At 39.7% G+C, this 24,654-nt stretch overlaps 1 protein-coding gene across 5 annotated transcripts in view; it reads right to left on the bottom strand.

Annotated features, from left to right (window-relative positions):
• Window positions 1-6,924: 6,924 nt before the first annotated feature.
• LOC131693652 (glycogen-binding subunit 76A) overlaps window positions 6,925-24,654 on the bottom strand; it is a 64,100-nt gene continuing 46,370 nt past the window's right edge. For 2 of the 5 annotated variants that reach the window (XM_058981657.1, XM_058981658.1), the window contains 3 exons: window positions 10,727-10,895; window positions 10,197-10,224; window positions 6,925-10,117 (listed from right to left, as the gene is read on the bottom strand). In XM_058981657.1, the coding sequence (XP_058837640.1) occupies window positions 8,318-10,117; window positions 10,197-10,224; window positions 10,727-10,863 (1,965 nt within the window). In that variant the 5' untranslated portion in view covers window positions 10,864-10,895 and the 3' untranslated portion in view covers window positions 6,925-8,317. Of the gene's footprint in view, window positions 10,118-10,196; window positions 10,225-10,726; window positions 10,896-17,133; window positions 17,277-24,654 lie in introns of those variants that run through there. The other 3 variants (XM_058981656.1, XM_058981660.1, XM_058981659.1) reach the window with 2 other exon arrangements.

The following is a 24,654-nucleotide window of genomic DNA, read 5'->3' as shown; positions in this document are numbered from 1 at the left end:
CCGCCTTTAAGCGGGAGCGTGAAGTTAGCTTTTGAATGGGACGAACATGAAAAACGTCAAAACGATTATAAATAAACGATAATCGATTCGCATCTCTTTGCACACTGAAAAAATATATTACTCTACACGGAAACGAAAAACTACCTAAAATTGAGTTCCTTTGACTCAATCTCGTGGTATCGTGATGGGGGAACTTAAAATTAGGTAAACCGTGTTGAAGGTAGTTTCCATTTAACCACGGCAAAAATTACAACTCATTGATAGGTTTTTTATACTCAAATTTAAGTTGAATTTACTTAATTTTGAGTATACCCCAAACAACTCAAAAGTACCTTCCTCCACGGAAGACCTCGACTGAGTCGAATCTCTCGTTTTGTTTTTGACAACACTAATAAGTGCGAAAGCGACGCACAACTCAAAAGTAAGTTAAAAGAACTTATGCTGCAGGTTGTTTTATTTAACCGTGTATGGAAAGGCAATCAACCAGTTTTTGACCCCTAGAGCAAATACAAATTTGTTTTTGCCTAGAGGAAGTGAAATTTCATTAACGTCAAAAAATATTTGCTTGGGAGCGTTGCCACCTCCGGTGAGGCTACCATCCGGAGATTCCTTTACTGACCTAGGATATAGAAACACGAGCACACGTTGAAACTAGACCTGTCTGTAGAGCTTAAATGATACAAGTATAAACTCTCATTATTTTTGTAACTCGTCGAGGTATGAATGACCAAAATTGACTCAAATTTACCCTTTGTTTTCGCAGTACGATTCACACGATACATCAGGCTTCCGTCACCGGTACGGAGCGTCAAGATTAATTACATGCAGTTAAATGGAACCATTCACATACAACATCAACGGCACGGAACGTTTTGACGTACGGCACGTGTGAGCGAGCACAAGAGAAAAGTAGGGTAACCAACCAATTTTGGACCTCTAGAGGAAGTGAAATTACGTGAACATCAAAAAATGTTTGCTTGCCTATGTTTTAAAATGCAATACATGCACGAGTCTGCTCCAAAATTACTGTTCTTGAAAGAAAACTGCCAATGGATGTTTTATACATTGACATAAACTCGAAAATGACATTTCTTCACAGCATGAATTTTTCACATTTTGGACCCTTCCAAACTAATTTGGACAGTGTTCCAAGCATATTTTGGACACACTGAATGTGACCGAATATATTTTGGAAACAGTGAAGTTTTTTCTACTAAACTGACCTACTGACTCGTTTTCTTTGCAGTATATTTAATGCATGAAAGAAGAACATAAGCAAATCAGTGACTGCCAATCAAAAATGGTACATAAATCTTTATATGGAACGCTGACTGCATGAAGTATTTTTTTAGTTCTATCATTTTTAGAAATAGAAAAACTTTCGGTACAATTAGGTTACTGCAGACTTAATAAAGCAGCATTACATGTTATGCAATAGAGTTAACAATAATATATTTCGTGTAACAATTCATCTGTAGCAGTATTATGGAGTAACATCCTCAAGTGGATGATAAATCAAAGTTCAAAGTTCGTCAGGAATCTTCTTGTTCTTAATATTAATTTTTAATTCCTTTGTTTACGAGGTGGTTTCTTGTTATTCTTTCGAAGCTCAGTTTTTCTTTTTTTCTCTTCCTTTACTTTCCTTTTTTCTTCAGTTTTCGCCTTGTGGTATTCAACTGTTCGGCGCAATGTTAAAACGGCAGGACTACGTTGCTTGAATCGTGATGTTCCTGTTCGTGTGAGTGTTTCAGGCGATTCTAGGAATTCAGCAAGCACACTCTTATTGTCATTATTTATCTGTGATATGTCTCTTAGAGTTGTCAACCTATAGCTAGTCGAATTTAACAAATTCGAACTACAGTTCTTCAACATGGATTTCAGAAGTCTCCTCTTTGGTCATATTATAGTCTTCAATGAAATGTTCCTCAATCGTTTGATTTACGACATCCATTGGTTTGAACATTTTTAAATAATTTGATTAAAAAGAGCAGGCGACGTTACGAAATTTTTCACTTTTTGATTATTCTAACTCGATAAACAAATAGCTGTCAAGAAAGAAAATCGAGGGGTGTCCAGAATAAGTTGATATCAATTTTTTAAGACATATTGTGGACACCACTTATTTAAGATTTTTTAGATAACACATTACGAAGAAACCTTTTCAAACACGTAACATGTATAATACCAAATCAGACAAACTAATTAAATCGATAAAAAATATTATAATTGTACATTTAAATCCAATTTGAAAATAACATTTCCACCGGTTCCTCTTGGCTATCGTTGAAACATGAAACGTTTTCGGTGATATTTTTAAAAACTGTGGATTCTGTTTAATTTTTAACAATTAGAGATGAACTAATGATATTGAAACTTAATAGACAACCCAAGGAATGTAATTGCTGCATCAAACCAAACAAATGCAGAGAAACTTGGCAGTGTAGGAGGCAAATACATTAACAGGGTCCAAAATATGTAGGGTGGTTACCCTACATCGATAAAGCTAATTCTCGTGAATACAATAACGTATTTTTCCACCTCATGAAACGCGAAAATAAAATTTAAATTTATAATAAAGAAATATGTTGACAGTTATTATTTGACACTATAACAAGGGTTTGACATATCGAATTTCACGACAAATGATGCTCTGCCAGAAAAATGAATACATGTTGTTACGCAACATGCGAACGTGCCTCCGTTATCAATTTGCGCTCAACGAGATCAACCACCGCATGTTCAAGCGGGACATGGGTAACTGAGAAGTAGAGCACTCTAGTTAGAGTGTGGTCAAGAGGCCATGACGTATCCAAACGAACATGAAATTTGACGTATTTCTATTGTGTATACGTCAAATTCCATGTTCGTTTGGATACGTCATGGCCTCTTGGCCACACTCTAACTAGAGTGCTCTACTGAGAAGTCGGTGGTACAGTCGCGATTCGCTGGTTGGGCCACAGCCTTGTCCAACTAACGAATTTGATTCGCTAGTTGGACCGACTGACAACCCAGCCAGCCTTTTTGATGGTATATCCAAGTTGCAACTGAATAATACGTATTTATATCCCACTAAAAAAGTCGCACAAAATGCAGAAAATCGGCATATGCGTACCAAACTGGAGGCGATATACGTACATAGCTATTGAAATTGACGATTTCTGGCAACAATATACACGTTAAACACGGTAATTTCTAATATGAAAGCGATTCTAGAGAATGTATTCACGATTGGATATGCGAAACAATCTCATATTATATGCGATATCCATAACTAGTATACGATTCCGGAACACGATATACGATTAATTCTCATTCGTCGGTAAAGAAGATCAAAAACTGGGAACTTGCTGGAACATAAATCATCTAAAAAACGAATTTCGGTTGTGAACCAAAGCCCAATCCAAAGAGGTCTCTCTCCCTCTGATGTTAAGGTGGGATTCGAACTTATGACATTTGGATTGCAGGACAGGACTTACTACACAGAGCTATTTTAATTGTTATGAGCGTGACAATATTTCGTAATCATATCTTATCTTCAAGTAGAGAAACCGTATTCCGATAAACATTCGCCGTATATACAGCAATCTCATTTTAAGGATATGAAAAAAGTCGTAAGTAATTTTGCGAAATCGGGGTTCTTATATGTTGTGATATATTAAGTCGTATTTAACCTTTTGAAGTCATTGTGATGTATACCGAAGTCGTAGATATGTTTATGTTGCTTATTGACTATTCCTACACATAGGAACGACCACAATGACTTTGTTAAGTTTTTAATCCGACATTGATCGAAGTAAAATACGATCAAATGTGAGCAAAAATACGATTTTTAATGCTTTAAATATTTGTAGCTATATGAATATAAGTTTGCCAGTGCTCTACGACCATCTCCGATCGAACACGATTTAACTAGAACATCAATGCGATGTTGAATGAAAGGTCGTATTCAAATCATGTTTTCAGTAATATGCGATTACAAATCAATTTCTGCAGACTAAAATCGACTGTCATAACGATTTTGACTCTTTGTAGACATCATTACAAGTCTTTTTCTACATTGTTATACGATTGATGGTTTGCTGGGAAATGTCAAAAACTCTCCAAAGGAGATGTTAGCAGTGTAAATGCATCTATTCACATCTCTAAATATTGTCAGATTGATTGTCAAAGTAAATTTGACACAAGATTTTGACGTTCAGATGCTTTTTAGTTGGACAATGGTCCAACTAGCGGAGGTCCAACTAAAAAGCGGTCCATTTAAAAAATGTCCAACCAGCGAATCACGACTGTAAAGGCTAGTTTACAGTTCGGAAAACGTGTCACGGGATTTGAGTCCCTGTGTATTTTAAATGGAGCTTGGGATTTCAAATCCCGTGACGGGAAATGAGTCTACACAAAAATGACAGTTTTCCTGAAGTGTAAACCCAACCGCGGGAAACATCACGGGATTTTAAAACTCTCCACACAGAAATCCGGCCGGGAACAATTCAACACAAATTGTTTCCGACGGGTAAAATAGTATTTTTATAAGGTTTGCAATTCGCTGTAAGTTTGATACTGTTTGTATTTTTAAGAAGCAGCAGAGTTTTTGGTCTGACAGTTTGGAGAGATTTCGGCGGGAAATTTTCCCTGATCATATCCCGACGAAAATCCCGTGCGAAATCCCGTGATCCATTTCCCGAACTGTAAACTAGCCTTAAACACACGAAAAGGATAGCATCGAAGAAGACAGATGGGTTGACATAGAAGAAAGGTTTGAAGATTGAAAGCAGTTTGATACTTATAAAAGTGAAATTAAATTAAAACTACTAGCTAGAAGTACGGTTTTGGTTTGTGTGACGGTTGCTTATGTACAGTCGTGATTCGCTGGCTGGACACTTTTTAACTGGACCGCTTTTTAGTTGGACCTCCGCTAGTTGGACCATTGTCCAACTAAAAAACATCTGAACATCAAAATCTCGTGTCAAATTTACTTTCACGATCAATCTGACAATATTTAGAGATATGAACAGATGCATTTACACTGCCAACATCTCCTTTGGAGAGTTTTTGACATTTGTCAGTCGGTCCTACTACAGTCGTGATTCGCTGGTTGGACATTTTTTAACTGGACCGCTTTTCAGTTGGACCTCCGCTAGTTGGACCATTGTCCAACTAAAAAGCATCTGAACGTCAAAATCTTGTGTCAAATTTACTTTGACAATCAATCTGACAGAGATGTGAATAGATGTATTTACACTGCTAACATCTCCTTTGGAGAGTTTTTGACATTTGTCAGTCGGTCCAACTATATATAGTAGTATAGTAGTACGGATTGGATTATCAGCTAAAAGTACGGTGTCGAAGTCTTATATTAATAGTACGGCTGAGTGATTTAAAGGCTAGAGGTAAAATGTGCGATAAAAGTAACAAATGAATTTAACCTAGAATTTATCACAGGATTATCACAACTAGTTTTATGTTATCGTAGCAGCGCCGGTAATCGAGTTGATAACGACAAGGTAAACAAAAAAGTTTATAAAACTTAAACCTAAATAAAAGCTTAAAATTTGTATAGGATTAAAGTACCGTACGAGACCGCTTCAAGGAAGTCACGGAAATTAGTATCAACACTAAACGTAAGTAAACAATGTAAAAGTCGAATTTACGATGATGTACCTATTAGGCAATCCATGAGACGTTTCTGATCAGCTGATTATTTCTTGTTTACTTATTCTGACGTTACTCCGAGGGGTGCGACGTCCGACAATATCGTTGATTCGATCCAACATCAAACGAATCGGACTAACAACGTTGTTTGTCGGACGAGTTTTTCTGTTCGCAGGAGAAGACTTGTTGACAGAACCCACCGCTGAATTGTCAAACAAACGTCTAATGGATTGCCTAATTATATATTTGTTTAAATGCAGGGGAAATTTAACCGACTCATAATAAACGAATTGAATTAGAGTTTTGCGTCGAGTTCGTTCAAGTTTACAGAAGTTGTTTACGTCTTGTTGCCGTATCGGGAACACATGTTTTCCCGCAGGGTTATTTTTATTTGACATAAATACCATCCAATGTATTTTTTTTCATTTTGGGTGTTGTCTTGATAGGCCGGATGTAAACAACCGCAGTTTTCCTTTGTATGGTTGTCTATGTTTACAGAAGATTCATTTTAAAAAAACAAAAAAAAATGTTTTTACGTAATACAACGAAATTTTTTTTGAAATCAAGTTACATTATGTATGTTGGACCTAAATTTTATCGGATGGAACGGAAAACTAGTTTAAACCCCATTTTTTAGTAATTAGCAAATTAGTTAAAATCCCAATTTTTAGTAACACAAACCATTTTCTAGAATTTTGTCACACCTTTGTATGAACAAGTCCCACTGTGCGACGTGCCGACAGCAACGTTTCTAGTCAATTGTTGAAATTGGAGTTTGAAATTGAGAAGTACTAAAACTGTAAGTAAATGAATTGTAGGATGGAGAATTTATAAATAATTTCTAATAAAACTTACAGCTAAACAGCTATTAAAAGCTAAAAGAGCGGTTTGTTTCCTTCAACCTAAGGACAATTTCCAACAAGGTAGGATAAATTAGTAAATAGGTCAGGATAAGTATATCATTTCAAGATCACTGAAGAAAGCCTATGTTAACCGTGTTAATACTGGAATTCCGCTAAGAACACTAGAAAGCACACCGTCGCCATCTTTCGGTAGAAACGATGGGCACCAATAATAGGCCGTTCTTTTTTGAATTTTCTTACTTACGAAACTGATCACAGCTCTAGGTTCACAATTCAAATTTTGCTTGTTTACATTTTCTACACATTTCGATACTAAAGTGTAGAAACAAAATTTCTTACAGCACTTAGCAAACATCGGAATTGAAGAGAATATTATAAAAGTATCGGAAATTCGGATTAATATCGCCAACTATTTGTTAAACAGTACTTTATTATTTAATCTTTGGATAAAATTTTTGTTTCATTATACATGGGTTCATAATCTTAGTTCAACTAGATTAGTTTCTCTTAATATTCTTCCTCTTTCATAAGACACCAATTCGGGTTTTGCATGTTTCATGTAAGCTGCTTCTTACCCTTGTGATTCGTTACTTTTGTTCCTTATACAGCGTAACCTTCAGTTTCTACATAAATCGCTACGCTAGGAGTGACTCTTCAGCTCTGCTCAACAGATAATGATCTATTTTTTCACATGTTCAGCATAAAATAACGCCAAATAACTATAGGGTAATTTGTTAATCGTTACGTTTCGCCCAGCAGGTTGAACAATATTAGTTGCTAGCCCTAAACACGTAAAAATTATCCAAAATCAAGCGCGAGTATTCCATTCATAAGAAAGAAACTAGCGATCATGGGTACTGTACTCGTAGGAGCATATCAGATCTACGAATATAGGCTGCTGCATCAGTTTTGAATTTTGCAAAAAGTATTCTGCAATATTTGGAAACGTCAGATCTTAGCTCTGGAAGTAAATCACCCTAATTTGTTATACTCATACACTAGTTTCATCTGATTATATTTCTTTTGTACTGAACTGTACCGTCAGAGGTTTTCATTGCTTTAATTAAAGGTGCGAGACATTGATAACTTCACTTCCTGTATAAAAATAGGTCAACTGATTTACTTTCATTGTTATCGGTTCTATTATCAGTATAATTAGTTTATGTGGCTCACACACATACTATATAGGACTTGATAGTAGTGTGTGATTTTCTTCACGTTTTACTCAATTCAAGTTTTTTGATGTTAAAATTAATTAGATGTATGATTATTAGAATGACATGCTCATTTTAGATTACAACATGGTTGACTGTTCTACTAGGCTAATTTCGATACTCAGTCCTTGAAAATTTGGTTATCTTATAAAAAAAACTGTCCACGGATCATGGAGTAGGTATGATTAGAACGTCCTTCGCTTGTCGAAATTTAAAAAAAAAAACAATTTACTTTTATTCAAAAAATGTCGGCAACAATAACAAAATTTGATAACAAAAATAGACTTTTGCACTTAGGAAGAACCGGTTTACGAAAATTAACGAAATAAATAGAGGGCTAATGATCACCAAACATATAATACTACATGCTAAACCTTTGCTCGACACATTTGTGAACTGCGTCCATTACTGTAAAATCCCAGCTGCTCGACATGCAACGTCCAATGGTATAGGTTGTGATTTCAGTTCTGGAAAACGCGACACTACACACACTCATTCCTTGCTCATAAACTAGCTTCGTTCTACTATTGTAGTATTAGGTATTGTGTAAAAGATTGTGGGCGGGTAGAGTCTTTCCAGTGGTTTTACTACCTAGTAGAAATTTTTGCACCAGATGTCTTCTGGACTGATCATCGACTCCAAGTTGGCCGGTTTAACCGCCGTATTGCCGATATGATTCGGCTGCGAGATTGGCAAACACTGGAAAACGTAGTTTGTGTTGTAGTTACTATCCCAAAACTGCTGGCCCCGGCAGTGGAAACGCACCGCCATTTCGATGCGCTGCCCTATCTGCACCGAGTGGCCGTAGATAGTGAATGCGAACTTGTCGGAAAACCCATCGCAGGAGTTAGGGACATAGGAAGCCTGCAGGTCTGCGAAACTTCGCCAATTATCGATGGTATAACGTACGTAGACCGATTTGTGGAAGTCGAGATTCCGTACACGGACTGTTCCGGTGATGGTGAGAGTGATTGGATCGGTTACGGCTGCATTTTCCAGGTTGACCTGCTTTTCACGAACTAGGTCCATGAAGCAGGGTAACGCACCTGGCTGTTGGAACAGTGGTACTAATACTCGATCCGCCCGTGGTCCTAAACTGATCTGTTGCACCGGCGGTTCCAGGGTAAATTCGAGGTCTTCGTATGCTGATTTGGGCACTTTGGGAACTTCATCCACGAACGTTTTTACATCGGCTAAATCAAGCCCGAGGACGTCCGCGAATCGTACAATCTTTTTCCGTCCCGGGGTACCAGGAGGAGTTTTTCCTGTCTTCAAAGAAGAGCACCTTCGAACACGCTGTGGGCGGCTGAAATATTCATCTTCGTCATCCCCGGAAGACACACCTTCCCTTCTATTTTCCTTTTCTTCTACTTCTTCTTCTTCTTCCACAACACTGCAATCCTGAAGCATCTTCTCAACTTCTGCCATCTCCACACGGGGACTCAGATGTTGTTCCTCATCTTCAGGTTCGTCTTCTGCCTCTCCGTTGATAAGTTTCATCAAATCGATCTGGCACGTTTGACTAAGATCAATCGTTGCGACTTGCATTTCCTTTGGCATTATGGCACTTCCGTTGGATAATACTTTCCCATCGTCTGTTTCATCCTGTGGCTGTTCACTGCAGTCGCCATTCGGAACTTCTACTTTCGAGTTGGTACTGGTCCTCACAACTGTAACCACCTCCTCGCCATCCATCGTGACGTCCTGCAGTGTACTGTTCGAGTTGTTCGAACTCAATCCGGTGAAGGTAGAATCGTGCGTATCGGTAGATTGTGAGGGTGGCAATGATTCCGAGCAGCTATCGCTGTCGGCGGTTACTATCGGAATTCCACTGGGCAGGTGACCGTTTTGAGATTGGCTTCTCGCTGTCGATGTATCCGCCGTTTCTGGCACGGTTGCGGATTTTGCTGAGGTAGATTTTTTGTATTGCGAGCGAGATGTGGCGGCAATCCTTGGCGAAGATGACGACGTTGTATAATGATCTGAGGTTGTACAATCATAGTAGGTAGTGCAGCCAACGGACGATTTTTGTGCATCTGAGTCGGACATATCCGGATCGTAAAACTGACAATCAGACGATGCTTGACTTGAGGAGCTATTTTCGTGGCTGGTTGCGCGTGTGGTAGTTGAACAGGGTGAAGAGCATACGTAGCCGGATTCAGGTGCTACTTCAGCCGGAGTCACTGATGTCGTTTCGATGAGGCGGGTGTATTCGCATTCGTCCACCGGCGAGCCGGGACTTTCGATCTCCACTCCAAAATCAAAGAATGAATCGGCTTCGTTTGAAGTCATGCGCAACGGCTGCAGCATGGTTATCGCTGCCTCCTCCTGTGAAAGCCATGTGTTTTCGCTGTGGTCTGTGGTTGGGAGGACGTCCTCGTCGGCATTGCCCTGCAAAGAATGTTTAACCCTAATTAATTGCAACTAAAGGCTGGTATTGTTCTACTCTACAGTGATAGTTTGGGTATACTTTTTGGAACCGGTGGTTAGTGATACTGCTACCGATGGATGGTTTGATAGTCGATGGTGGATATGTCGATGATGCGGCACGCAGTCGTGTTGTCGTTGGCAATGTGATGGCATTCGTTGTTGTGCGTCGGCGGAGTCATTTGGAACGCCAAGTAGTTTTGTGGAGACATGGTGGCAGAACATAGAAAGCAGTGAGAGCATGCGCGCAAAATTTCGTGTGACAAATGAATTCGCTCAAAGTGTTAACGTGTGCGGATATGTGGAATTCACATGGATTGGAAAATAGAGGAAAAAAGTAGAGAAGTAGAGAGGTTCATCAATTTGCTACAATTAATTGTTGTGTTTTATGTTCAGGCTTAGTTTAAGCTGATGGTTTGTCTGATGGCCAAGTAGCATATTAGCAACAGGAAGATGTGAGGTTTCAATTTTACATGGGGATGCGGTAAGAAAAAGAGATAACAAATGCGCCAGATTAGAGAATCGGATGACTGTGATGCGAGCTAGCCAGCGCTTTTAGTTAGCTGATCTCACCTGTGCACCGAGGGTTCGTAGGCGCGATTGGAGATTACGAGCAAATTCTTCGGCTCGACCTCGGCAAGACATGCCGATCGGTAGCAACGATGTGATTCCACACGGTCTGTCAGGTCCTCCCCCGGATGCCGACGCATCGCCTGGAGTGCTCATGGAAGCGAGGCAGTTTCTAGAGGAAAATGAGAATAAGGTTTTGGTAAGTTATGGTATGCCGAATGAATAACAGTGATGTTTGTTTTTGTGAATCATGAAGTGCTGATGTGTTCAGTTAGTATATTGTGCTTATTGAAACAATATTATTGATAAATAAAGCAGATACGAAAAGTGGCTTCCTTGAGGAATATCTGAAATATTTTTTTTTTTTGCGTTTTGGCAAATTATTCGCCACACTTTAAGCATGTCAGCAAACGCGTCTCCAAAATTGGAAATTCCAATTTTCCAAATTATAAAGATACATTTTGCCAAGAAGGTGTTCCCCCCGCTTTACCACACAGCTGGATTCGCCTATGACCTTTACCCGGAAGAGATGTTACTGTCGCTGCATGTCACCAGATTTTGGACAGAGTTGCCAGTCTTCTTGATAGGTAGGTTTCGCTTGTAGTCTAACAAGGCACACAAAATATATTACATTGTAAACGGCCGACCACGAATGATATCCGTGGTTATATTTACATTTTATGTCATAAGAAAAAGAAGCATATGATGTTATCGCTTTTCTATTTCTATCCAAAAGTTTAACTACTTCTACCCTATTTTTATCATCATGAATTTAAAAAACAACGCAGCTTTGGCGACATTATTTCCCTTACACCAGACACGTGCACCCATTAACATATTGGCAATGACGTCCGATACAACTCATCTGGCTTTTGCCACCGTTGCTTCGAACTATCCTTTGGATTACGCAATCGTCTAAAAATACTCTAACCACCCACCATCTCTGTGAGTGATCGCAAAAATTTAAAATATTGAGAGTAATAAAAACGACATAGGTACCCATCATAAGTGTCCATTTTTGAACTTTTCTCCTATTTCCATTCACAAATGTCAGAATCAAATCACATGCAAAAAAGCGAAACGAGAAAAAAGGCAGCGAACACACTGTGTAACACTAGAACTTATTTCGACAAGCGGTGACTTTCAAAGGTTCCAAGATATAAATAAAAACCAAGCAGTTCGAGTGGGTGTTGAGAGACACAATATATAATAAATCTCGGAGTTTTGTCGAAATTATAGCATAATCAGTCAGAACTGTTAGATAATTTTGATGAAAATCTCTGTATCGTCGTAACAAAAAAATCTGAATTTCTTTTGTCAAACATACGATTAGGACTATAAGTAAACAGTCCAAATTCACACTGAGGATATACATATTCCGCTACTAGCCAATCACAGCTGATGATAGTACACAAAGGAGAAGCTTTCTCTTTCATTGACTGCTGTGAACTGTTTTCGTCCAATAACGGTTTGTCCGGAATGCTCCCTCAAAGAGAATTTTGACAGTTGGCTTACACTTCGTCATCATTAGTTTGTCGGATTTGTAAAAGTAAATGACATTATATGGGCGTTTAAAAGATTGAAACGTAAGGAACTGAGTATGAGAACCTTAAAATAACTTTCACGGTTCAACCCTTTGTTATATAAATAAATTTACAGGATGTTATGGTTCGTTTTAAAATAATTATTGAAGAAATGGCCACTTTTAGTAAAAACAGCTGCAGAGGGTCCAACAAAAATGCTTTACATTGAAATTTTAATAAAATCTGAATTCTGTATCAAATCTGTATTTACACCTAAAATCTATTTGGGGTGTTAAGTGAAACGTTATATAATTGATAAGGCTCTTATAGAGGTAAGCAGAATCGCAAAAGCAGCCCGCATAGTATCTAAAATTAAAAGAATCAGGCGGGGGTATATTGATACCCCCGAAGCGGGGAACTAAATGACTCACGGAAACTGGCATCGGTATCGGGAGAAATCCACCGTCAGGGAATTCACAGTAGGGTAGATTCTACGCCGTGTATTATCCGACTATTTCGTGACAAACTTGAGAGCTGATTGGTTCACGAAACAGATATCGGTACCGAGAGAATTTCCGTCGCCGTGGTGTAGGGTAATTCCAGCGCCGGTAAATATCCGAATAGATCTCGATAAAGCTGGGGGCTAAATGGTTCAAGTTGGCGGGTATCGGTCTCGAAAGAAAATTCCTCCGTTGGGAACTCTCAGTCGGAGTAGGGTGAGTTCACCGACGCGGACTATCTGAGTAGATCGTGATAAAGCTGAGAGCAGAATGGCTGACTGAAAGAGGAGTTAAATGGCTCGTGGAATCATAGCTATTCTGAAGATAATAAACATTAACAAATAAACGGTCACAATTTTTTTTGTCCTAGACGCCGTGTGCCATCTGGTGGTAGAAGCCAAGCATTGATCCACTCGGTTCTTACTCCCATGCCGTAAGAAGCGACAAAAACAGGTCTCTCTTTTTCATTCCCTTCATTTTTTACTTACCTTTGTAACCCATCAGGGTAACAATTTAGCACTGGGTGGAAATATCCCTTTTTGTACGTACTCTCTCCGTAGAGTGTATTGTTTATGTAACATAATGCTCACCGCTGTTCCTTATGATCGTTCACTTTTTCTCGTAAATTTTGTTTATTTTAGCTTTTGTGAACGATTCTGATGGTCTAGATAGGTGTAGAAAATGTTGTTTCATATTTATGTATAAATAACATAGGGCTTAGCTAGGCCACCGCTCTCCTACTGCTGAAATAAGTGTACTGGCTATGCTGCGCATAGGTGATAACAGCTATGCGGCGGTACGGTTTTTTGATGTTGATGTTTGTTTTGGTCGTGAGGAAGGCGACCATCGAGTTTTTTTGGGAGATAGTGACGGACCACGGCATCGAACAGACATCCAAATTAGTTTATCCTTTTTCGGGACAGTTTCCCGCCACCATAACAAGTACAGTTTAGCGCGCGCGTGCGACAGTGAAAAGTCCTGTCGAAAAGTGCCAGTCCGTGGTCCGGGTGCTCTCTGATTTGTGGTGTTGGGTCGCCGGGTAAAAGAAGCTAATTACCAAGGAGCCGCTCGCTTCTCCGACTAAATTAAAAGGACCATAGTGACACCACTACCGTTCTCACTGTGGAGAATCAGTCGAACGAGCTAAGCCATCCTCCACAGTTAATCGTCAAGGGGCACAAAGTAGGGCGGACGAAGGTTTTCTTGGAAAGTGACTTCCGGGATCGTTTACAACAAGTAGACCATCCGGCGATTCGTCGCCAACGTCGCTACGGAGGTTCCAACAAATGAGCCTTGCTCACCTCTTTGGCTAAAAGTTAAGGACCGCTGCCGGAGCAACCAACGAAGATACGACCAAAGGAGAACGCGGCCGTTGTTGACCCGGCCGGTCGGAAGAACCCGTCCGCCTTCCTGCCATCGTCAGCACCAGCGGACCATTAGTAACGCAGTGAAGAGGAGGTGAATAAAAATCGGTAAATTTAGTAATTTATTTGTTTGTTTACCACTTTTTTGTTGTTTTGTTACCAAAATTCGAAATTCCGGTAGAGGCACCTAGGCCGCCCTGAAAAAAAGGGTCCGCCGGGCAAACAAGACCGCTACTTACACCATACCAGCCTCGCAGTCTTCGCGATCTACCGTGCTCGCTGTGCGCCCCGTCTTCTTGTTCCTGTAGGGTCGCCCTCAAGAATCATCTTCCCCGTGTCGTCGTCCGACATTCTTACGACGTGTCCAGCCCACCGCAAACGTCCTATTTTTGCGGTATGTGCGATGGATGGTTCTTTCAGAAGCTGATGCAACTCATGGTTCATTCGCCTGCGCCACGTTCCGTCTTCCATCTGCACGCCACTATACATGGTACACAACACCTTTCGTTCGAAAACTCCAAGGACGCGTTGGCCCTCCACGAGCGTAGTCCAGGTCTCGTGGCCATAGAGGACCACCGGTCTAATCAGCGTCTTGTAGATAATCAACTTCGTGCGGCGGCGAATTTCGTTCGACCGGAGCGTCCTTCGGAGTCCAAAGTAGCCACGATTTCCCGCCAAGATCCGTCTCTGAATTTCTCTGCTGGTATCATTGTCGGCGGTTACCAGTGATCCCAAATACACGAATTTGTCGACCATCTCGATTTCGTCACCGTCAATCCAAACTCGGGATGGGAGGTTCACATTGTCGTCTCTAGAACCTCTTCCTCTCATGTATTTTGTCTACGAAAGTCCAATCCTGCTGGCTTCAGCTTTCAGTCTGAATTACGTTTCCGACATCGCCTCAAAGTTCAGTGCCATTATGTCAATGTTGTCGGCGAAGCCAAGAAGCTGGACGGACTTCATGAAGGTCGTGCCACTTGTGTCAATCCTCGCTTTCCTTATTACACCTTCTAACGCAACGTTGAACAGCAGGCACGATGCCGTAATCCTCTTCGAGATTCAAAGGGACTCGAGAGTGTCCCTGATACTCGAACAACGCACATCACCCGATCCATCGTCGCTTTGACTAATCGTGTTAGCTTATCCGGAAAACCGTACTCATCTTTTAGACATACTAATTTTGTGTATTAAATTAGTAAATCAATTCATTCTATCTTTCTCTTTGTGATAAACTAGCTTGATTCTCTTTCTTGTATTTAGAATAAAAAGAAAGTACGCACGCATAAAATCGTTAGTATGTCCGTCATACAAAATAAGGTTTTCAGTACAGTTAATGCTCATTTTAGGCCGCTCAAAATTTTTCCATGTTCTCATCACTAATACAATCTAGTTTTTCAGTTATAGTTTTTTGACTATCTTCCATTTTTTCGGGACTATTTTGTTCTTTATGTTTCGATAGTTTGCCTTCTATAAAATAATATGCAAATTTAGTAAGTTTCCAGAAATTTTCTCGCTATTCGCTGCTAGTATATTCCTTAAACGAATTTTTGCACCTAATGAGTCCTCTGGTAGTCAGGAGCTCAGAGAATCCCAAAGTTTTGAATCGCGTGCGAGCTCCAGCACAATTTTGAATCGAAGCCCTATCGCTACTAACAAGCTCCTTTCCGTGAAACTTGTGGTTGGTGTGCAGTAGTATATACGGTCTCTAGCAAAACTAAGTGTCGGACTAATGTACCTTTCCTTTCCTGCTACAATTTACGTTCGATATTGATCAATAAACAACTTTGGATTACCCAGAGGTTGTACATAGAAGGATGATTTGCTGCTCCCAAATTTCAACAAGTTTCGATCAGTAACGAAGTAGTGGTCGTACAAGCTCAAGTCCAAGCTCCAATCAGTTACTACAAGTACAGCGCTCCCATGACATCGACATCGAAAAACGTGGAATTGGCCTCTGAAATTTTTCTAGTATATTCTAAGATAATTTATTGAATCGATAGAAAACATCTTTTATTCGATCTTGTAAAGCAGGCCACTCCCTCAAACGTGTGGCCATCTTTTGCATACTTTAATTTGTCAAAAACATGTCCAAAAGAATCAACAAATTATGAAATGTTGTCGCTGGCAAGAATTATTACAACCGATATAAATATGTAGGATAACAAAAACCGCGGGAACGAACTAATTGTTATTGCCAATAACCTTTCAAAACAATAACCGAATCAGGCGACATTCGTTTACGATTCGAGTGATTGGCATTATCATTTTATTTTTGACGTCCGTCACTCACAAAATGAGCGACTGTTTGGTGAGAATGTTTTCATCTATTCCTTCTTGCCATTTTTAATCAAACCCAGTGAGAAAATGGGCTTCTTCTTATCAACAACAAATGGGGAATCTTCTCCAATTTTATCGATTTAATCAATTATTGCTCTGCTATGAAACGTTTTTTCGACGTCAACTTCGAAACGTATCCTCAATTAATGGAACCAATCAAACCAATCGCAATGGGGGCCGGTGGTAAATTGATTCGATAGCGATATTCATCAGCAACGGCTGCTGAGCGAACGGAAAACGCGAGAGGGAGAATCGTTAATACACAAACAGACATGCTTCTCCATCAGTTCCATCCAGTTAGCACCCGCGTACACACCTCCTGTAACGGTACAAATTGCTGGGGGTAGTGCGTACGTGCTGGTCGTGTTCTTAATCGTCAAGGTCAAGTTCAGGCGCGTAATCGGCTACGGCAATTCGGCTGTGGGAAATTGTACTTCTGTGTGTTTGGGAGTCTTTGTGGGATTTTTATTCGATCACACGTGACTGGGCTCTCTCCAAAACGATGAATACATTTTTCACGATGCTAGGGTTTAATTTTAATGAGCGAGTGGAAAAATTTTCGTTTTCTACGTGTTCAGATATCGGAAGAAGGTGACACTTCACCTTCACATGACATTAGTAGTCGCGCCGAAAATGGCATTTTCGATGATTACTTAGCTCGTTTTTGAAATAGGATTTCATCTTACCTGTTGACAAATGGGCGATCGCAGCAAGTCTGGCGTTACGTTGCAGAGATGGAACCGAAATGTTTCTCAGTACACTCAAAAAATAAATCACTTTAAATTTATATGAATTGTCACGTGAATCAATATTTTCCATATTTCAACATACATTACGTGATTCATATGAACGACATTTGATAATCTTGTAAAATTTATTTGATTCACACGTAACCTTTAAGTGATGCAATGTTGGCCGTCGAAACGTAGTTCACGTGGATTTCCTGTGTGAAAAAAAAATGGCTGAAACATCTGTCACTGTTTAAATTATTCCGAATCTGTTGTTTTCCACATGTATATATCTCTTGTATGGTAAGTGGAATGCATGATTTTTTTCTCGAATTAAGCTTATCTTTTTATCCGGGGAATAGTTCCATCTCCGATGGACGATCAAATAAATCGCGAAACACGGATGCCAAAGATGTCGTAGGAGTATAGGTATTTCGAACGTTGGATGAACGTTTGTCAACCATAGGCACCGCTAAAATATCTTCTGACTATTCGGGTTCCTCATACATGGTAAGTTATTTCCATTATCACATTACATTACTGAATCCGATTCCCAACGTGTTTATATATATGACACAAGGCAAATTGGAAATCAATCTGGCCGACCTTACATTCCCGGGGAAGAGAAATAGCTCCAGTATTGTATGGCCCAGGACGTAGTCAACAATGACTTGTTCGTAGCGATCTAGGCATTGAAATACTTTTACATTGTCATTATACAAAACATCTACAGATACAATCTACCATTGCCTCTGCTGATCATGCTGACAATCATCCAAAAAGCACTGCTAGTGTTGCCGAAGTACTTGTACCGAAATATGTCTTCATCTAGTGACTGAATCGCATGTACATTGCTTCGCTGATCCTCAAAAACAGGATGTGTTATACAAAACTTCTTTATTCTTGAAAGTGTTTTAATATACTTCTGAGGCACACGATTCAAAATTAGGATATTCTATGTTTAGTTATCGCAATTAAGGATTCAAATAAATTGAAAAAAAAATGACATAAAGATTTTTCTTTTTTAGAATGCAAATTTATTGAAAATACAATCTATGAACGGCTTCAAGTAATTTTCACGTTTGGTTTCATATATTTGTTGCGTTTGGTTGCACATAATTACTGCGTTTGGCTTCATGTATTATTTACGTGAATTTCTGTTACTAATTATCCTTAAAACACATAACTTTTACCTGATGAATCAGATATTGACCATGATTTTAATTTACCGGAGCACCCGATAGAACTTACGTGAAAAGTGCGGTGGATGAGATTCACATATGTTTTCACGTAGAAGCTACGTGATTTATTTTTTGAGTGTAGGGTTAGTGGCCGATTTTCACCGTATAACACAAGTTATCACAATACTTAATCGATATTTTAATTCTTACTAAAAACAATACGACAATGAAAAAGCTGGAGTGAAAACTGGGAGATATTCGCGTTTTAGCGAATGAAACATTGGAATCTAATATCCTAACTTTCACTCAACCAGTTGAGCCAATCCGTTAATAAAAGATAGCTGACGCATACCTAACTAACGCGTTAAAATTAATATGGAGACATTAGAAATAGAGTGAATATGGTTTCAACATCCTATTCCTGTATTATATTCCCTCGGCATGATACTGTACCTTGATGTGGTCCGGGGGCTTTTCCACCAAAGCAGTATTACAGTGATTATATCACAGAAACTTGGGATACGATTATTTCCTTTTTAGTTAAGCTACATTGTGATCAATTTTAGTGCTTAACTTGGCGACCTTTATGATCCACTGCCATGGTCAAATAATATACAATGTGGGTTTAGGGCCCAATTCGCTCTGCAGGCACCCTTCTTTTATTGCTATATTTTAAATTAGATTCACGCTTACACTCACTAACACAAATTGCTTATTATCTTATATACACTCACAATCTCTCATTCCAAACGTACAAACGTGGCCTTCGCGATAACACAAACCTGATCACGAATGCGAACCCCCGCGATCTCGCCAACATTCAAACCTCCCGGAAATTGAATGAACATTTGCACCTAAAAATTTACTAACGCGGTTTCAAGCATCAACCCACCGCTCGCGCCAGCATGAATCGGTCACGTCCGGAAGTCTCTACCCTTCATCCTAGCAACCCAAACTCATGACTTCAGTTGGACAAATAGAAATGAAAACTAGACAAGACATCTACGCGCGATCATTGAAGAACACGCGAACATTCGAATGGCCATATGCTTATAAAAATAATGTGTCCACGCGAAGTTACATACACACTAGCACACGCGACAAAAGCGTCAACATACAAACGCTCGAGTCCTACGCGATTATCCACGCACAACCACACCCACGATCTCGTAAAAGGGATAATACCTCGGTGGCTAAGTGAACGGTTTAGTACTTATAAATTCACAAACGCGGCCTCAACAGCGAACCTCCAAATGCCCGTGTTCGCGCGATCATGAATCGGTTTCGTGCGGAAGCCCCTATTCTCGGCCCTAGTAGCATAAGTCCAATGCTTTCAGGTGAACTAATCAAAAATATGATGCTCATATCCACTAAACTACACGTTCCATGGCGACATAAAAATCGAATTTATACAAACGAAGTCACATACACGCGACAAACAAACATACAAATGCTTGAGGCATTCGCGATCATCCACGCAATCTACACCCGTGCTCGCGCAGACATGATAACATCCCGGTGATAATATGAACGTCTCAGCACTTATAAACATTCAAACGCGATCTCAAGCGTGAATCTACAGTCCCCCACACTCGCCCGAGCTTGAATCGGTCATGTCTGAAAGTCTCTATCCTCGATTCCAGCAGTCTCGGTCCATGCCTTCAATTGAATCAATTAAAAAGAAAGCTCTCATATCCACTGGACAACACGTTCCATGGCGACATGACCAGGAATTCAAGTGATATGGGGTAACTGTCAGAATGTGATCCGTACACCGAAAACTAAATATCAGAATAACGGTCCGCGTGGCCATCCAAGAACACACGCGAATATGTGAATGGCCACAGGGTTACACAATCGAATTTATTTACGCGAAGTCACATACACGCGACAAACACGTCCACATACGAACGCTTAAGCTCTTCGTGATCATCTACACACACCTACGTTCGCGATAGCGCAAACTTTAACACTCCGGTAACAATGTTAACGTTTTAGTATTTACGAAGGGTGTAAGGGTCTAAACTATCATAGTACCGTCATATACTGAGTAAGACTGTTCCAACGGCTCTTCTGAATACCGTTGACAAATTAGACCGGGATAATTTTATAGCAAATCTAAAACGATGCATTGGAACGTGTTCAAAAATCTGTAGAGCACAATTTTCGGTACATTTAGATAAGCAGAAAACAGCAACGTCAGGTCTGTTTTCGTAACTAGTTAACATGTGTAATTTTTGGTCCAATAAGCGAGTTATACAACATAACCCTCCCCTAGGTTGACGGGTTTGACGGTATTGCAAAGGCAGCATCAAATATATTTGTGCATCAATTTTAAAGACCATCTGACATACAATTGTTTTAAGATGGTTAATGCATTGCGCCTCGATAGTGGTGCATCGAAGAGACCGAGGGCTTATGGGTCTTTTTTATGTTTTGTGTTTTTTCATACTCCGTACCAGCCCAAACTAACGGTCAGCCAACAGCCTGTGCACACTGGCGTGGCCGACCGGCGGGTCGCCCTGGATTGACTTTCTGTGGGGTGTTTTTGCAAACATAGTTCAACAGCTTAATGGCAGTGTTTGTGGGCACGGCTGGCAGTGGGGGTCATTGTGTCTCGATTTATCGGTCGACTCCGTCATCCAGCACAGGCTGATTAAAGGAATGTACATGTAGAAGCCGATTAGTGGTTGTGTTGTAATTATTGTAGTTTTTAGTACTAATGTTCAATTGTTGTGTGCTAATCGTATGTAAATCTGTATGTGTGTTCGTCTGAGTATTTATGACAGCTGGGTCAGGAAATTGATGCAGAACTGGCGTATATGATAGAATAGTGGGTAATCCTTCCTAGGATTCGTTGGTCACTTTTCCGGTCTTCAATTCGTGCATTCGATTCGATTCATTCAGAATGACCAGCGTTTAGTTGGACCAATAAAAAATGACGTTCATATTCACGGGACAGCACATTCTATGGCGACATGACTGGGAACTCTAGTGATATGGGGAACTCACTCTCTTCTAGCATCTGAACGGTACACTGAAAATTAAGTATCAGATTTATGGTCCGCGCAATTCACACACGCGAATATGCGAATGGGCCCACGGCTATAAAATCGAATTTATACACGCGACAAAAATGTCAACATACAAATTCGCGATCATTCACAGACCTACATCCGCATTCTTGCAAACATTATGACATCCCGGTGACAAGGTGAACGACTCAGCACTTATAAATTTTCAAACTTATCAAGCTTATCGAATAGCTACACTGAATCGAACGACAGAGTGATGAAACAAACAACAAAAACATGTTTTTCTTGTGATCGACAGTGTCTACTATAGTTGACGTAGTTGCCTCTATGCGGTGGAATGTGGAACTAAAATTTTCTAACCAGAGTCGAGTACTGTTACACCACAATGCGTTGTTAGGCCTCATGCAACACTGAGTAACTGACTCAGACATCAATTCTTCAAACTACCTGATCCTCACGGTAGCGATCATTTGCCAGTCGTTATTTCAATTAACAGTGAATTAGGCCTCACGAATTCAATCAATGTCCCTTATGACTTGACACGAAATATTGATTGGAAAAAATACCAATCTTTAATTTCCACTTCTCTTGTTTCGACGGAAGAGCTACCACCTACCGAAGAATATGAATTTCTAGCGAGTTTGATTATTGAAGCAGCAGAACAAACCCAAACGAAATGCAATCCTGGCATGACAATGAATAGCCGGCCTCCCAATCCCTGGTGGGACAAAGATACATAATAATACATAGATAATACATCTAATCACCTATCTCTAGCTCATTCAAATTAACTACCTCGGCTCGGTACACGCCTTAGCGAAACCGTCCATATGGTTCGCATGTGTCGTGAACGCCGAGAAACACCCAGCTAAAGCAAAATATATTCAATTGTTTATTGATAGAACCTTTCGCTTTACAAGCGTTTTTCCCTACGTCCAGTGCTATCTATGGGCACACACCCTCTGCCCGAGTAGCGACCAATTCTAGGTAGCCTCTCTGTCTCTCTCCAATTGGCTTTACTCAGAATAACCAAAATATACAAACATGTCGCGCAACATGCCAGCGCATATAAAATAAGCCTTGGGAATTAATAAAGAAACATTCTTAGTCTTACCTTAGGGACGAGCAATCCTTACCTTCGAAAAAACCAAAAGGTAGCCAAAAGCTACCAGATGGCGACCGTGAAAAAGAAAAAGTGAAAACGGTGCAAACCAACAAACGAAAAACTCAGTTGCATGAAATCGAGCAAGGGTGCCACAGAAAAATAGCCTCTAACTGAATAATATACTTGGAAATGTGAATGTATCAATTTTGAACAGGAGTGATAAAAGTTCGTTATAAGGATGTTTACGAGAAGTTAAAGTTGATCCTGAACGTGATCGGTTTGTTGATGTCATTCTTTTTGAACTATGAATCGAGAAAAGTTCGATTCCGAACAAGTGACGTTTTGAAATAACTGGTTATACCTGGATAAGGACATTCAAGTGTTTGACAGTGGCAACAAATTCAGACTACTGATTGGTGATCGATAAGCATGCAAGTTTGCTTTTGGCAATGAAACAAACGTGTGAAATCATCCACACCGAAGAAGAATTAGTGCCACACAGAGAACTAGTGCCACGTAGAACCAAGGAAACGGAGACACCCGCATAACACCATGAGGAAGTGAAGCAGCTGTACGGCAACAGTTTGGTAACTATGCCACCACCACCGCCGCCGATGATGGCCCCGTCGTCACTGAAACCAGCTGCGCCGGTGGCGGATCGAGAACCGGGCAACGCACAGGCAGACCGAACCAGCCTACATGCCTACACACCCGCCACAGGCCCACGAGTTGTTACAAATTAATTCGACACGTAGCAGTACCTCTCCCTACTCGGACGGTTTGGGTGCATGACTGTCGGAGAGTAACGGTGATACTAGCAACAGCAGCAGAATCCGGAGGTAAGAGTTCGATGAACAGAAAACGCTGTTTTCTTTCCAATGCATGAAATACAGATGTCACCGGAGAAGATGCAAATCAAGATTCATTTTAACAGCATTGTTGAACTTACGTCAAAAATCAAACAAAAATGAATAATTTGTATATTTTTATTTCGTGTAGTTTTCAAACGGTTCAGAATATCGCCCTGACGTCAACAGAAAAGTGACAGAAAATTTTATGCGCATTTTAAAAAAAAAAAACGAATAACTTAGAAAAAGGAAATACCTTAACGATTTTTTTTTCCTTTAAACAAAACTTAAGTCATCTTGAAAACAATCATATTTTGGAAGATTTTAGTTAAAATTATTTTGATTTGACAATACATTTACACTATGTTGTTCTGTTGAGGAATAGTACAATAATCCGACGAAAATAAAGTCAGGATTCTATTTTAGCTTTTGTTCTTATTCAGTGTAATTTATACCAAAATCAGATAGTCTATCAAAATTGATACACTACAAAGCAGATCTATTAAAGATACATTACAATCCAAATAATGTATTTTGATCCTTCCATTTTCCAAATTGCTCTTAAGACATGAGATATAGTCGGGATTGCAAAAACAAATTCCTCCCAAAAATGTTTCACCACAACCTGTTCACCGAATGTATGGATATTAAATTATTATATACTGTATGTTAAATTTTAATTATTAGATACTAATACATTAAATTTCAAAATTTCCCATTAGAGATAAAACAGACTAACAGATAGACAAGTTAACATACGCATTTGTTTTTGCATGCTCATGCAAAGGTTACGAGAAATAGACTCGCACCTTTGCAGGATACAGCTAAATTTAAATAAGAGCAAGGGCAGGGCTAGAACCCTACAAGGTATTCTAGAGAAAAAGGAAGAAATTTCCGATCTCTATAATGAATACAAAAGCAAATTAAATAAATTAAAACATCGGATATCGCACGAAGAGTGGAACATCGAATGCGATAAGTTTCTAAATTTAAAAACAAAGTACCAAGCATCATTAGAGATCTTGGATACAACAACAATATTAAAGAAAACTACTTTAAAAACTCTAGCTAAAACAGCCATATTTTGCAGACGGCTATCGGCAGGTAAACCAAAAATGCCTGACTTTGATATTAAAACTGCGACAGCCATCGTACAAAAGTACGATGGAACTGCTGACGAGTTGGAGGCATTTATCGACTCGGCTCAGTTACTAAAAGAAATGACATCGGCAGAACATATGCCGATGGCAATAAAATTCCTTAGAACTAGATTAACGGGTAAGGCAAGACTTGGCCTACCCATTAACTTA

This window comes from Topomyia yanbarensis, chromosome 3 (genome assembly GCF_030247195.1).
Source record: "Topomyia yanbarensis strain Yona2022 chromosome 3, ASM3024719v1, whole genome shotgun sequence".
Lineage (NCBI taxonomy): Eukaryota > Metazoa > Arthropoda > Insecta > Diptera > Culicidae > Topomyia > Topomyia yanbarensis.
The sequence above is the reverse complement of the archived record's forward strand: the minus strand, read 5'-3'. Positions and strand labels throughout refer to the sequence as shown.